The sequence below is a fragment of the Mizuhopecten yessoensis genome, unplaced genomic scaffold (genome assembly GCF_002113885.1).
Source record: "Mizuhopecten yessoensis strain PY_sf001 unplaced genomic scaffold, ASM211388v2 scaffold9157, whole genome shotgun sequence".
Taxonomy (NCBI): Eukaryota; Metazoa; Mollusca; class Bivalvia; order Pectinida; family Pectinidae; genus Mizuhopecten; species Mizuhopecten yessoensis.
In genome coordinates, this window is record NW_018407907.1 from 582,038 (window position 1) to 599,122 (window position 17,085).

Here is a 17,085-nt window from a genome sequence, read left to right on the forward strand (position 1 = left end):
AAGTCGCCTTATTAAAAAGTACTATTGGAAAAAGCTATCCATGTTTAAATTTATACAATTATTGTGTGTTAACAATACTAAGGAATTATGTCAACTTGGTAAATATATTTTTGAAGCTAATAAGTTAAAAATCTTATTTATTTACTCCACTCTCTCACTGTGTATTGTGAGCCGTGTTATTGTGTATATTATGCATTGTATTGATATGTTTGTACTGATGGGCCGTAAGGCCGAAAGTTAATAAATGAATTGAATTGAGTGTGTGCGAACAACAACAAAGAGATTATATTATACCGGAAAAATTGAAGCGTGAAGAAAATTGTTGAAGCTTAACCAAAGTGGCACGACGATTCATCCAGTGATTATGGAGGCACGGTAGTCTAGTGGTAGGACGCCAGGCTCGTGACCGAAGGGTTGCTGGTTCGAGTCACGGCACGGCACTGTGTTGAGCATGATACTTTACTCCGCTTGTTCCAGTCTACTCAGCTGTAAACGAGTACGTAGTTGGGCAGTGCTAGAATTGTAGAATGACAGCTGTGAACGTCGAAATGGCAGCACCGTCTGTATGCTCCACAGGGAGTTGAAAAAGATATAGGCTTGTTCCAGAGGCCCTATAACCACGGATACTAATTTGTGAAACGATTTGAGAAGACCTACGACCTAGGTTGTAATAAAGCGGCATTATAAGAACCTCGAATTTTTATTATAATTATTAGTAGTATTTGATAGTCATCACCCAACCTTCAAAATAAATAAGGTCCGTCTAGCTTCCACCCGACAAGATTCACAAAAGATGAACTCAAACCGGTCCCTATTTTATCAGATATCTTGTACACAAGTGTTTTCTCCTTGCACGAAAGTATAAGCTGCTTTGCTACGTCCACCATCGTAAAATACTAAAAGAGCAGTAGGGCGATAATTTTTCACATCGCTCTTCCAATTGTCATTTAAGTGCGTACCGGGTTTTGGTGAGGGAGGAAAACCGGAGTACCCGAAGAAAAACCACCGACCTGCGACCAGTACCTAGCTGACCTCCAACCCGCGACCCAATAGTAAAGGGCTTAGTGATCGTAGACGCCTTAACCACTTGGCCACCCCGCCAAATCTATCTTAAGTATGCGGTGCAAATGTAAAAAGGTGTGATTATATTTATTACTCACCGACATCGCGTGACTAGATTACTTAGCTGCGCAGTGCATATATATTCATGTCATATGTTTTGCACATTTCCCTATTTTGACGTTATAATAAGAACGAAATGACGTCACTATATTGTGATACCGAATAGCAGGCAGTAAGATACGAAGTCAAAATGGCGACGCTCAAGAATTGACAATGGTCAGAGAGATTTTTTTGCAACATACACATACATTCTTGTAAAATTGAAACTAAAAGGTATTGAATTAAATTTCATTCTAATTCAGACTTGATATATACAACCGCACCCGAGGTTGTTTGTTTTATAGCTCGATGGAGCCTAGATGAAATTTTAAAGATTTAAGATCATATCTGTATGTTTGTTGAATGTACGGTGACCGATGAGGACCTAATAACAAATCGCGTTGTCTTGATCCCTCAAGATACGGCTTGAGTGTACTCTAATGCTACATACCTTTAAGCGACAATGCGACAAGAGACAGACCAAATGATGTAGGTGGGAAAGCGAGGTTAGTGTCACCCGGTCGTATTAATTACTGCTTTCTCGTTCTTACGTCGAGAGAGCGAGATTACGAGATTTGATGCTTGGCGCTAACCGGCTACCATATATATGTTTATAATATGCGCTTGGGGGTGTTGTGAACTATATATTCAGGACTGTTTTCGTGAAATGAATAGATATTTAAATATTGTATAACGCAAAAAGATGTCACGGATTAAATGTCACACATGCATAAAAATTATACCATTGGTATGCTAGCTACGATGCATTAAATATTAAAAAGGGTGCTTTTATTGAAAATAACACTGACATGTGGGTAAATGTTTGTAAATATACACACGTATCAGTATACTCGAGTGATTTGGTGACAGGCCACCACGTACATACATGTATTCAGTAATAGGACACGTATTGAGTGATACTGTAGTGTACAGGACAATAATTACCTCAAAGCGACAGCTGGTATTGATAGGCAAACTCCCACACGGCTGGCTGGTATAGTACATACAATCACAACAGGTCATCGGCAGGCCTAGGACGCACAGACAGATCCTGTGACACACAGACAAATTATCCACGGGACCGAACAAACACTACGTGCGGTAAGTATTTTTTTTATGATCAAACATATACAATCGGACGAAACATGCATGTATGGACAGAGCATCGTCGATCTCTAACTGACTATATATGTTTCGGCGTTTTTCAAAACTGCTACAAAATCTATTTTGTTTTAACAGTTAATTTTTCTTCACAAGCCAGATATAAGATATTATACCAAGTGGTTTCCCAAAACTCATCACATGAATTAGCCATAATAATATTTACCTATAAGTTCAGTTTATTAAAACGGGTGTAGGAGGTTTATATTTCTTTTACGATAAATGTCTGTCAAACTCGTCAGATAGGCCTGCAACAGTTTTAGTACTGTACTTGGAGTTCATTATACAAATCATATTTTTTTTAGTCATTGGGATGCATCACAGGGACCTGAGAATTTGTTACAGCTATGTTTGGACTTAACAAACTCTGAACACCTTTATTAGTTTAGGTCCAAATAAAGCTGTAACAAATTATCATGTCCCTGTGTGATCACAGGTAATAGACACAACATATCCTATGCCTATATTCTAATATGTAATTAGTAATTACTAATTACATATTAGAATATAGGCATAGGATATGTTGTGTCTATTACCTGTGTGTGTGTGATGCATCACACAACAACTCAAGGTTATATTCGGATGGGCATATCATACATCCGTTTTCGGTATAGAGCCGTGGGGGGGACTCAGACTCCCTTGAATGTTTGTTAGAGTCGATGTTTTCGCTGACATTTAATTCGAATCAGTGAACACATAGGGACGAGGTCATATTCCGATAGAACGCCCAGTTGTCATAGCGACAATAATTTCTAATAACTACATGCAGTCATAGCATGTTAATTGCACTTATAAATGGTGAGTCTTATTTAAACGACTGCCTGTAATCTGAAGTTAATTGACGCGGCATTTAAGTTACGCAACACATATTTATTAAAATGACTGGCTCAATTATATACACATTAATGGTTTTCAAGCTACCGAGTCTGATTCAATTACACGCTTGTCAGTTATCTACCAAACACACGTGTTGACAAAGACTATACACAAAGTGAATTTCCCTATTTTTAAAGGATATTAAGGATGTATGCTATCTTACTGGTATGCTTTTTTCCGAAAGATTTCCACACTGCGAAACATGGTAAATATGTCTTATGGATACTAATTAGGGAATAAGTTAATTTACTAATGAAACATTTGATAGTACAAAGGAATACATGCTTTAATAACGCCAATGCAGTTATGAATTATTACTTCCTTTACCTGTACATGTATTCCGTCTTTGCGTATTGCAGAGTTATCTTCTCTTTGGGGCAGGTATTGATTGTTACGTCATTGGTTTGTGTGAGAAAATTACGTCGTTTTCTCAAAAATTGATGACGTTACTCTCACAAACAAGTGACGTAACAATCAATACCTGCTCCCAAGAGAAGATAACTCTGCAATACGCAAAGACGGAATAATGTTTACGGAAGCATATACCTTAAATACAATCACTCTTTAGGAAATATTGCACATGACAAATACATTTTAATTGAATCTTTTCTTAAAATTTAATGATATTTACGTGTCTCTCAGCATCTGTCCTCAATAAGGTAGATTTCACTCTTGTTTACATGAATATGTGTACGATGGTTCTATCTTTATCTCGATGATTAGTGATTGGTACTGCAAAATCTTTAATTTTCGAGGGGTTTTCAATTTTGCTGATTTCGTGTGTAATCTTCAAAGGTCGACGAAGTAATTACAAGTTCTATATAAAGCAATTCTCCGTTTGAGTGGGTATTCGTAATTCTAGAATTCTTTCACCCACAAAATGGGGTTTTGTCAGGAAATCACGAAATTTGGGCCCAACGAAAATATGTCAGGAAAATCACGAAATTTGGGCCCAACGAAAATATCTGATTTCACAGCATTTCAACCTATTTTACGTCATCGTACTACACATGAACTTTTTAGTTTCAAACTTTCGTATATGATATGTTAACTTGCGTTTTGGTATCTGTCTCAAGTACGTGACATTTGCAATTAATTTATCCTACAAATAAATGTAAGATAGGTCAGTATATTTTGTACAATATCACAAAACCATTATTGTCGGCAACTCGGTATCTGCCTCGGTGTCCTGATGTCCGATCACAGTAAAATCACTTATATTCTGTTATACAAAGGCAGGTTTTACGTAGTTTTTAAAGCAACAAAGAACCGAACACTTATGATTTGATTAAAAGTACGTGGAGTCAACGAATATTTTAGAATGACAACATTTAGGTTTTTGCCAGATGTGAATGCTTCATCAGATATTTTCTTTACACTTAGACACACTACGTGTATGACAAGAGGTCACAAGCGGTTATAGGGTATTTGCAACCATGACCAGCCGATAGCTTTCTCAACTCCCTGGGGGAGCATACAGTCGGTGCTGCCATTTCGGCGCTCACAGCTCGCATTCAACCATTCTAGCACTGACAAACCACGTACTCATTAACAACTGATCATGAGTAGACTGGAACAAGCGGAGTTAAGTATCTTGCTCAAAGATACAACATAGTGTCGTACCGTGACTCGAACCCGCAACCCTTCGATCACGAGCCCGGCGTCCTACCACTAGACTAGCTACCGTGCCTCCCTGTTACCGACTGTGGTGTTTCTCTAGGAACATCTGACTGTGTAGCTTGCAGTCGGAATAATGTCAACAGCTGTGATGTCACGCCATCACGTGTCAAAATTATTACATGTTGGTGTACGTAGCGGTTTAAAAAAAAAGATGGCTCGGAATGGCCCCATCTTCAGTGATTGAACACCGTCGTCATTTGACCCTAATTGTTGCAAAGAGGTCATGTCAGCAATACAAATAAACAAATGATTTTGATTTAATATGATAAGAATGCCGACTCAAATCTGCAACAAAAAATATTGGTGGACCCATTTTCGTTTACTTCCGGTCACGTGTTCATGTACTGCATACAAATAATTTTACTTAATTTAATGCGTCGTTTACCTTTTTGGGGGTCATTAGGACTATTTCGGTCCGCATCAAATATCCGTTTGATTTGATTTCCCTATAACATTTGAAATCCATTAATAGAATTATTTACTTGCTGTAATGGCGGACTATCGTGAACTAGAATGTGGCAATTAACAGGAACCTTTCATTATTCCTGACAGCTTCACTTGATACTAAAGATAAATTGATCGTTTGGTAACTATTGTTTAGCGTGAAACGTACAAATCATTGTCATTTCCATTTTAACCCTCACAATCAACAGAATTTATAGATGCCCCAAGCTGAAATCTTTTTAAAGCCGATTTGATCTATTGTACTTGGCCATGCGTAATATAATAATATTATCGGAACCCCTCGGGATATTTCCTATATAGAACAAGCGATTGTCAGTTGATTAAACTATACAATGGGTGTATACGTCTGGTATAACAAACCATTACACGCTGTTAATAGGAAGTTACACCAAACCAAACCAAACCAAACAATCCCCGGAAGTATAGGAGATATAATAGGTATACTATACCCAACGGTAATTCGCAAGAGGCGACTAATGTGGGACCAATGCAAGATCAGGGTTTTTATTCTGCTTAGGGAAGATTAAAGAAATCAACTATGATTTGCTGCCCTACTCTGCAACTATTTTGATCTCCATCTCCCCTTTTCTCACTTGGCCCTGCTCTTTTTATCGACGGTGTGTCTTTAGGCATCTTTCTTTATATCATTTTAGGTGTTCGGCAAGGACGTTAAACCCCCAGCAAAACATAAAAGGAAAGCGAAAGCAAAAAACTGTGGAAAAAATAGGCAGTCTTGATAGGACAAAAGACACCGAAGCGTATCAGAATACAGAACGGTCCAAACTTAAAGATAAAAAGCTATATCGTCCGCAGCTATCTACATTACATACACGTAGGAATTGCGGGGCACGATTCTACACAGGGTTTCATTGGCGCAGCTGTCTTCTAGCTATTTACACTAGGCATCGATTTATATCAAAACTTAAATGTTCAATAAGCATTTTATGTTGTTAAGTCATATCGCTGCTACTTGTGTGTTTACGTTTGATACATATTGTATATTGGATCAATCGAATTTTCTGTCGTAAATACTTCTTAATAAACTGTACAGCAGATTGAGACCTAAATACATTGTCATGGCTACTCATTGTCATGTCAAGTCACTCCAAAGTATGTAGTCTACTCTATACATAGCAATATACTAGTATATGGACAGAAAAAAACCCTGCTCTTGACCAAAGAGAAGTTTCAGCAAATAAATGGCCCATACCAGATGTGACATCCGTCTTTGAGTCCGTACTATTACTATCCGTCCGTTAGTCCGTCCGTCAAATGCTTTGCGTTTCGACATTTTAAGAGGTTTATTTCAAATATTATGAATAATCAATCCGGTCATTAATAAGGTAATAACCAAAATTTGGAAAATCTTCTGTTTTAAGTTCTAGTTGATATTTCATTGAAAATGTTGGAAAACAAAGCATAGAGCTTTAATCATGGTCCGTATTCCTGAAACCGTTCTCATGGTGTAGCAGCAATTATGTGGTTTAGCCATTTTTATTGTAACTTCCATAAAACGTTTTATGGTCAAAAAGTCAAGTCTATATATTGAAAATAGTATTCGCCCATAAATCCCTCTAAAATTCTTCCGAATCTTTGACAAAATGTGAACTTTTTTACGTCATCAGCGGAATAAGAAACTTGGCATGAGCACAAAGTTTGAGTTTGAGCATGAAAAAGGTTTCATATATACGGACCCATCTTTATTCTTGTAATACTCATGGATTAAATCATCGTTGATGCACTTATAAAAGAATAATGGTTTTAATCTTAGAATTGACATATTTACATATGTAATTTACCAAGGGTAAAGATATAGACGCACATCAATCTAGTGGTATCAATTATTAGTAAAATCGATAGATCAACCTTAAAGTGATAGTCATTATTAGACATACAGAGTACATATGACTTTGAGATTAAATCGTTGAATACGAAAAAAATAAAATAAGAATAACACAATCAAATAGATCTATGTCTCACATTAAAATAAGAAACTCTACAGTAATTTCAGAAATCATGTACAGATGTTAGGTGCTTCATAAACGTCGTACAGATGTTAGGTGCTTCATAAACGTTGTATATTTGCGGCTCTTGTTAAACATTAATAATCTCGGGGAAACAAAGGGTCGTGTATAACAATGTACAACGTATTATGACACGAACACAGCAGCATAGATGATCATTCCTACGCGCCGTAGTTGTCGTCTGCTTCAGTCTCTTGGAACTATGACCGAGGAAACTCGAGCGCATGAGGGAAACACAATGTTTTGTTTCTCCGTCATATGATCAGTTTAACCCAATAAGACGCACTTTTATACATAGCTATTCATCTGAGAACTTCGTGTATAGTGAAGTTCTCACGAGTGTATTATGTTGTTTTCTAGTGTGTGACTCAATATTGCTGGCAAGATTCTGTACGTTATGATCTAAAACAAAATGATGAAAATTTAATAGCTAACAATATGACATGAAGATTGCACATTCAAGCTTGTAGCTTCACACTAAGGTCAAACTCAAACGTAGGCTACAGTATATTTTGTCGAAGTAAATTTTGATAGTTCAAAAACCGAAAATAACATTAGAAACCAGATATGCTGTACCATCCATTTAAAGCTAACGATTAAAAGTTAGACCATAATGTCGGTTGTTTATAAAAGGGTCACCTTCCATATCTTAAATATCAACATTGATTTCTGTCAGACCCTAATAGTGGCAAACTTGGAGCCGACATGAGCGTTGTTGATGATATTGTGTACTACATGCCATGGGTTTGAAGTAATCGGGAACAGTCGGCACTTTCCGTAAACGAATCATTTTCTCGTTTATTGAAAACGCCGAGGGTTCCCGATGGGATTACAGGTTTAACTGGCTCTGCGCCATCCCGTGATCCCTTTACAGACATATAACGAGTCTGCCACCCCACAGCAATCTTATGTCTAGCCGTTCATATATATATATACATGAGTACCTACAAATGGATATATATATATGTACCACCGTGGGGCGATGTATAATCTGAAGCGGTACGCCGTTTTTAGAGTGAACAAAGCTTAAACGGTGGATATAAAATAGGATAGAACTGTGTTACCACTATAAACTGTATAATACGACCCTTAAATTATGTCCTCTCGCTCATTCGGCGTCAAACCCTACAAGGTTAGCGCGGGTAAAGGAGGGAGGCCAATGGTGCTATATGGACCTATTAGTTAGGTAGGAATAACGAGATAAACAAATAGCGAACTAATAAATTAATATCTGTTTATCTAACACAGCGAATAGTGTAATAACAACAATACCCAATCACTCCAAATAATAAACAAAGTAAATTAATCTTAAAAGATAATAAACATATAGTAAATTCAAAAACACCTAAAACATAACACTTCAGGTTGAGGTAAGAAAGCTACGACTAATGAAATCTATAAAAAAAGACTTTCTGGACACACAATTCCGACCAGGTGGGATCGAAATTCACTCGAACCAACTCTTAGAAAACACCTCCTACTTTAGACACATAACCAATCAAAAACGAGCTTACAAAAGCGATCAGGTCCCATCCCACAAACCATCCCCAGCAATTTATAAAACCCATAAACCCTTCTGCACATCTCATGACACACAGCACGTCTTTTCAACCCCCATCCCCTCCAGCCCCCATCCAGGTTATAACACAACTATAACACTAATCACCCACCCCCACCCTCCACACACCCTCCCCGTTTTCCCTCTTTAAACCCATACTAATAATCAAACTATTCACTAAAAATCATTAATGTCGAAACGATGAGCAGAAATAAGTGAAAGACAAGTCGAGTTTTATGAGAAAGATGACATTGGTACAAGTATAGTCAGGTTTATTCTCAGTGACGAATGATGAGGAGAGGAGTACATGGAACGGACAACAAAAAAACAACACATGCATGACACTAACCTCTAATATACAGTCCGTCGGATGGGACTATAAATGGTGACCCGTGTGAGAACTGTCCAATCTCGCACGGAAAAAACATCCCTCTGGGTTTTTCGATAAAGAGTAGGCGCGTAAACGCCGACACAGAGGATAGCGAAAATTTTATCCAAAACTTTAGATCGTTAGAAATAGGGTCTCGTTATTAAGACATTTAGATGGACTTCCAAATTTTATATACAAACCAAATTCATAGAACAGGCAGGGACTGGTGTGGCTGAAGGCGGCACAGTACCCCACTTCCGGTCCTGACTTGGTGATGCTGTACGATGAGTGTTAGGTTAAAGCATTATTAGGCATAGGAGCCGTCTTACAAAAACTAGACTTGTACAGTTATGTACAGTTAATATATATAGGATAGACGGCCCCTTCTCTAACCTATCTGCCCCCTCTACTCTTTTACTCCATACTTAATCCCTTCTACTCATTTTCCTTTCTGTTCTTCGTCTGCTGGATAACCGAAATACACGGTAGTGGGGCGGACGTAAAACCTATCAATCAATCAATCATCAATGCAGAACTCATGTCGATCTCGGCACTAAACATGTTTATTCCAGAAGGGGCGTACACCGATCAAAACGTCATACCCGACATTTAACAAATAAAACACATGGGGTTGCGACATTTCAATGAATGGAGTTTTTATTCTGGTTAATAAAGCGAATTGAGCATCATCGAGACAACGTTCTAAAACAATGGTCAGGTCGATAGACTGCTAACCTTACAACATTGTTCTGTATGACATGGAAGTGTTCCTATGGGAATGTAAACTTATAGCGAACTGTCGACATCCGGTTTCACGTGATACTGCATGGGAACGTATGCACAAGGTCCCGATAATTTGTAGCAGTTCGAATGTTTGGACCTATCCTGATGTGTATAAAGAGTAATGTTCGAGGTTTGAAGGGTTTATACCGACTTTTGTCAAAAAACCCACCCCAACTGACCTCACTTCCTCGCATAAAAAGACACATTTTTTTAAAAAGATGGAAATGATGGATACATTTTCTTTTACAATCTTTCTTTATGCACGAAAAAAATGTATTCCCCTTTTACAGAAATGATGTCCGGTTCCAACGAAAACACACGCGATTTCATTCGATCTTTCAAAGTTTTTCTCGTGCATTCAGTCACCTTTTTAAATATGTATAGGTTGGCGTCTTAGCGTACCAACTGTAACAAATTATCGCGTCCCTGTGTTTGCATACGGTGCGTCGGGGACGTCTCTACGTAACATGCAACTTTCGATTTTTCAGATAAACGATCGATCTCCTGACGTGTAGAGGATGCTCCTGTGGCTCCGTCAGACCAGTACACGGACAGACTCTGTACCTCTCGAGGTACATCCGGGTACTTGTACTCCGCACCCCTGTACTCAGCATGGAGAAGGTAGCCGAGTTTCGGTTACGGATGCTAGAAGTGCCCCCCTTACAGGATGAGGAGGACTTCTTCAATAATGACCAGACGTACGTATATTGTTTGATAATAGATGTAGACTTTGCATAAATATATTTATTTAAGTATTGGGAAATAATGAGTGTGCATAGTTAAGGAGTTCAATGTACATTTCAATAAACATATGATAGGGAACGTTATCGTATAAGCTTATGATATATCCGGCAATATCTGAATGATATTTTAAAAATTGAACTGATAAAACTGGTTCGGTCATGTCATGACAGGGCAAGGACACATTGATTTTCCGTAGTCTTGTGCAAGTCTATGGGTTGCAATGTAACGATTCGTTGTGTAAAGTCTACTACATATAGAAGGAACCGGCTTACGCCAGTATATGAAAGCAGCTGATATTTGAATCGAGCACTGAATCCAACATCATGTAGGGGTTGTAATACCTGCAACGAAGGATTAGAAAACTACCTATGCGTCCTTAAGCCGCCATCTTTAGCGGGTAAAACATGCAGATCTAGCTTCCACCGGCTTAACATTTATTGCAATCAAACGATTTGCCCGCCTTACCGGTCAGTAGGTGATTATGATATTTTCATTCTTATAAAACTGAAATTTAAGAAATTTGAAACTGAAAATCTGAAGAGAACGCCAGTGGTTGACCGTTGTGCGCAAATCGAGCAGTTCAAAAATTAGGGATGTCCCTAGACTTGCGCAAGCCCGACATATCCATTTAGATGTAACGGACAATATGATCCCCAAACACTTGCACAAGACTCTTAAAACCCACATGTTTTGTTCACCCTGGTTCATTGAATGTGTTTATTTTCTATAAAAGGATGTTTGTGGGGTTTACAGGCTAGTCCGGTTCCTGAAAGCCCGTGAATGGAATGTGGATAACGCAGAAGTCCTTCTCAAGTCCGCAGTGGAACATCGCAGAAGCACAAAACCACTTCACATGGACTGTCACTGGTGCCACGAGCGGTCAGGACATCATTCAATGGTAAGTCACGCTGTCCTTCAATGGTTAGTCGCCATGTCATGCAGTGGTAAGTCACTCTGTAATCCAATAGTTAGTCGCCCAGTCATTCAATGGTAAGTCGCTCTGTCAATCAATTTTAATCCACATTGTCATTTTTATGGTAGGTCCATCGTCAATTAATGGTAAGTCAGTCTGTTGTTTAACGGTATATATATATATATTTAAATCACCCTATCATTCAATGGTACAGTAATATAAGTCGCCTTTTCATTCAATGGCAAGTCTACATGTTTAATAGAAAAAACTACCAAATGTATGAGGCATTTGAATATCGTCTCAACTGTTAGTACTACCACTTTTCAAAATACTATTCTTTGCCGACGGGAAATAAAATCTCATGATTACAACGACGTCACTTCCGTTCCTCTTCTTGTTATTTGAATCCCTGTGATTGGCGTGTTGAAAGTTATAACCCCATATCTAAAGTCAAAATGCTATTCCGTTATGAATTTTAGTTCATATATAATATAATATTCTAAGATAATACAATGTTAATGCATGTAGGTTCATTAATATTTGAGCGTCCGGAGAGCTTGTAGGAAGGGAATGCACAATCACCTGCTCCTTGGACTGCCCCAAAAACCTGTGGTATTCTGTTTAATATTTTTAGTAATATATATGTATGCTGTACTGTAATATGTATGTAAACTGTCATGTTACATGTGATGTCTATGATCCATTTCCTGAAATAAACATTATTATTATTGTTATTATTCACAGTATATGATCGAACAAATTTTACATACCTATAAAAAACGTACTGTTGGCCTTTAGATATTAGAAGCACCGCCTTGTGCCCCTGGGGAGTTTGCCTTAGTTCCTAAGGAAGGCATGAGTGGTTTTCCGATTGGACAATTTACTAGAAGTGCAATGACGTCACTACCGGTACAGAATCGTGGCCTAGGTACTGTCGAAAAATATATGTAGATGAACAATAAAATGTTATATAACCTGTATTTCGTTCGTGCACTTACAGAGACAAGTGGGATTTGACGAGAGTGGCCGACCTGTCATCTACTCGAGTTTTGCCCAAGCCTCTACACATAAGAACACCGTAGAAGACTCTGTCACCCACTGCACTTACCTCATAGAGAACGCCAAGAGGACGATGGCGTTAGGTGTCAGCACGTGGGTGTGGGTCATCGATTGCTCAGGTAAATAGTATACCCGGGGGACGGGCACTACTAGATTGGTTGGGAACCAAGGTTCGGGTGAAGCATGTTCCAGATGTTGAGCGCCAACGGCTATGCCTATTTAATTGATTTAAGGATCCCCGTACCACTAAAAAAAACTGTAACTGGGTGCTGGAAACTGTTTTTCTTCGGCATGGCTATAGCTTTGGTAAACATAACTATACTTTGCGGTACTTTTACGAAAAAATGCGGTCTCCTTACACAGCCATGGTATCCGTTTGCTCGAATAAAACACACGCCTTTTCGTTGTGTCAAAGTCTCCCTCAGTCATTGTGTCGTTTTCTCTCATTCACTGGATTGACTGACGTCATAATTGTGCGAACAACTCCAATCTCGTTTGCTAGTTTTGTGAATCCATATATATAAAAATATGCAGACATACATTCAGTACTCCCTTTTTATTTATTTATTTGTTTGCACCTGATTTCTATCGAAAAAATAACCAACTTCATTTTATGTCTATTACATTAATTAATCTTACACCAATTGTGTGACGAAGAGGTAAGACACAAGAACTTACCAGCCAAGTTCGACGTCACATTCATAAATATGTAAAAAAAAAAAAAAAAAAAAAAAGGAAAAAAAGGAAAAAAAAATTAAAAAANAAAAAATTGAAACATCGAAATGAAATGCGATCTTTTTGAGAAAACAGAGATGACATAATTTTACTAACATACCAAATTATCAGGTCCCTGTGATTGTGCACTGCATTGAAGATGAGAGACACAACGCCAAATTGAATGACTACATATATATATATATCCCATAAGCTTCAACAGAAAAACATATTAATCTCCTTTATACAAATTCAATCTCTGTGTAGGTGTTGGCCATTATTTACACACAATCGATGTTGTCGCTTCAGAACGTAGAGAAACAGCTGTTGTAGCTTCATAGTCTGACCGTTACAGGGATCCAGTTGATGTAGGCTGTCACTGCTAAATAAACAGACTTTATTATTTCTCAGCTCCGTTTCTGCCGGTCCATCGCTGAGTTTCAGTTTTTATATGGTTAATTTCTTGTCTATTGCATTAAAGAGGTAGAATATCGAAATTATGCTTTGATATGGTCAAAAACCTGTCTATTTGCTCATGTTGATTTATAGATAAATCGGGAATCGTCGGCACTTTCCATAAACTGTTTCTCGTATCCGGAAAGTACCGGCGGTTCCCGCTAATATTTAGATACGTGTACACGTGCAATCATGAATAGAAGTACCAGATGTATTTTACAACACGAAATAGAATCACAGTCACGTGATTTAATTAGAATTATTTGTTTTATTGACGTTATCTAGATCCATGTATTTTGTAAAATGAAAACGGCTTAACGTAGAGATGGTAGAGGCACTGCATGAGGCTATTCCGTCTTTGCGTATTGCAGAGTTATCTTCTCTTTGGAGCAATTATTGATTGTTACGTCATTGGTTTGGGAGAGTAACGTCATCAATTTTTGAGAAAACGACGTAATTTTCTCACACAAACCAATGACGTAACAATGAATACTTGCTCCCAAGAGAAGATTACTCTGCAATACGCAAAGACGGAATAAAAGAATAAATATTTTAATCAACAACATGCTGGGTACAAATATGTCAGGAACAGTCCGTGGTAAAAAGTGTTTGGTCGATCATTTGTGATATTGACTCGGTATAGCTATTTTCAGAAACAGTAGGTCAATATTGTCTTGGTGATGTCACTTGTGACAAATGTAACATCACAATGCTCTCTGTCGAACGCAGTACCTTTTTCCTTGAAATTTTCATACGTTCTTTTTAGTGTAACAATGAAAAGATGTTTTATATCTAATATAACAATTAAGGACTTTTATTTCGGTGAATATTATACAATTATGGACTTCAGGTGAGGTCTATCCCTGATTTACGGACCTGGTCTGAACAATATTCGGCCGAGGTGAATAGTATTCAGACCAGGTCCGTAAATCAGGGATAGACCGAAACTGAAATCCACAATTGTTTTATCATATGACATTTTACAATGAGATTATGGATGGCATGGACCATTTCCGGAATCACAGACTGAAGGACTTCAAATACAAAATAACATACACAAAAATTGAATTTCAGATTCAATTCACGTGGTATTTAATTTCAAGTAAATAATATTTGCACAATCGACATCATCAATATTCACATAGTTCAGAATTTGATGAGATAATTTATTTGTAGTTGAATTCAGTAATGTGATTGGTAACAGAATCACAGACTGGCTGGGAAATTACCTAGGCCTATTTTCAGTAACGGTCTGTAACACTTTTCTATTAATAGGTCGAGGTCTGTAACACTTTTCTATTCATCGAACGCGGTCTGTAACAGATTATTTGATTGCGATTGGCTGTTTATCGATGGCTGGGAAATTACCTAGGCCTATTTTTAGTAGCGGTCTGTAACACTTTTCTATTGATAGGTCGAGGTCTGTAACACTTTTCTATTCATAGAACGAGGTCTGTAACAGATGATTTGATTGCAATTAGCTGTTAATCGATGACTGGGAAATTACCTAGGCCTATTATTAGTAGCGGTCTGTAACACTTATCTATTTATAGGTCGAGGTCTGTAACACTTTCTATTCATAGAACGAGGTCTGTAACATATTTACAGACTCGTCAGATGACGACGCTCCTCCAATCAGGGCTGGGAATTAGCACCAGTCATATAATAAGTGGTTATATGGACCTAAAAAGGTGCTTAACCTTGACGTTAATATAACTATCTTAGTTCTATATAACCGCATATTCACCTCAACAAAAGTCATAATTGGTTTATATTAACGCCCTTTGTCATTTGTGCAGATGGCCTAAAACTAATGCAATCTGACAACTTCTTTTCTTTAGACATACTATCGATTAATTTTGGCGTGTTGTACATGCTATATATCTGGTAACTTGTAGAGTCAGCATTACTGGAGATTACCATAGAGAATGCAATGCTTTCCATTGTGTGCAAGATACTCGTAAAGCATGTGACATCCCCACTTTGAAATAAGGTATCCTGTTTTAAATAGGTAGATATTTCACCACTAGTTTCATATTAATTGAAAATTGCTTTATTGTACTTTTAGGTATGACGCTGACGGCATGTAACCCGAAGCTTGGTTATGGGGTCACACAAGTCATGTCTAACTTTTACCCGGAACGCCTCGGACTTGTTATCTGTCTCAACCATAACCCTTTGTTCCAGGGTGTCTGGAAGGCCATCAAAGTATTTCTGCACCCAAACACAGTGGCCAAAATGAAACTCGTGCGCTCTAAGGACAAATATATGAAATTATTCGAGATTTATTTCAATGAGGAATTAACAGAATGGTTGCTGGAAGAAATAAGGTTAAACAAAAACAAACCGCTTTCAAAGACACAGTTCGAATTCTGGAACCCCCCAGTGGAACAGGGTACACATGATCCCCGTGGTTGCCCCTCATACGTCACAAAGTACATAGATACATTTAAACTTACGGATTATCTGTGTACCCATCTACCACATCCAAATATCGTGGACAGTAAATCTGGAATTGTTCGGACTATCAGCGTGTCTTCTGAGGAAAAGCGTGAGCGCGATCGGCTACTCGCTGACCAGTCCGGTTTGGTCAGTGCCGCAGATCAGGAACTGACCGGTGGTATACATGTCAGTGACGACGAGCACGAAGATGACATTGCTGAACTGAAAATCACACAAGAGTTTCAGATCCCTGGTTCAGTCTCCAAAGTATCCTAACTATAGGTTATTTCCAATATTCAATCGGGAACCGACGGTACTTTCCGTGAACGAGAAAATTACGGAAAGTGCCGACGGGATTGTTGAGGTGTGGACCACCTGTCCACGCATGCGTAGTCCCTGGTGCTGATTCCAACAGGAGAAAATTTTACAAATGGAGACTGTGTGGCTTATTAAGAAGGAAATTGTCATCTAAACAAAACTGAACATAGATTTAAGTTAATACAGCTCGGTGTAACGTTGAATTTTGAACCCGGAGTACGGTTCTACAGGGGTCACATTTCCACGTAACACCGGATCGACGAGATACGGTTGTGTGTATACGGTTTAAAGGTGTGTGTTTAATCTGGACTCTAATATGGTATGTGAACTTTATGCAATAATAAAAGCATTAACATCGAGA

General features: G+C 38.1%; 1 protein-coding gene across 1 annotated transcript; it reads left to right on the forward strand.

Annotated features, from left to right (window-relative positions):
* The first annotated feature begins 1,969 nt into the window (after window positions 1–1,969).
* On the forward strand, window positions 1,970–17,085 carry LOC110457500. Its single transcript, XM_021508812.1, has 5 exons — window positions 1,970–2,262; window positions 10,567–10,776; window positions 11,576–11,720; window positions 12,736–12,913; window positions 16,033–17,085. The coding sequence occupies exons 2-5, from the start codon at window positions 10,691–10,693 to the stop codon at window positions 16,680–16,682; spliced, it is 1,059 nt and encodes a 352-aa protein (XP_021364487.1). The 5' UTR covers window positions 1,970–2,262; window positions 10,567–10,690; the 3' UTR covers window positions 16,683–17,085.

Coding starts and splice junctions, on each gene's coding strand:
- LOC110457500 (XM_021508812.1), top strand. CDS start 10,691: ATGGAGAAGGTAGCCGAGTTTCGGTTACGGATGCTAGAAGTGCCCCCC. Junction 10,777..11,575: donor TTCTTCAATAATGACCAGAC/GTACGTATATTG, acceptor TGGGGTTTACAG/GCTAGTCCGGTTCCTGAAAG. Junction 12,914..16,032: donor GTGGGTCATCGATTGCTCAG/GTAAATAGTATA, acceptor TTGTACTTTTAG/GTATGACGCTGACGGCATGT.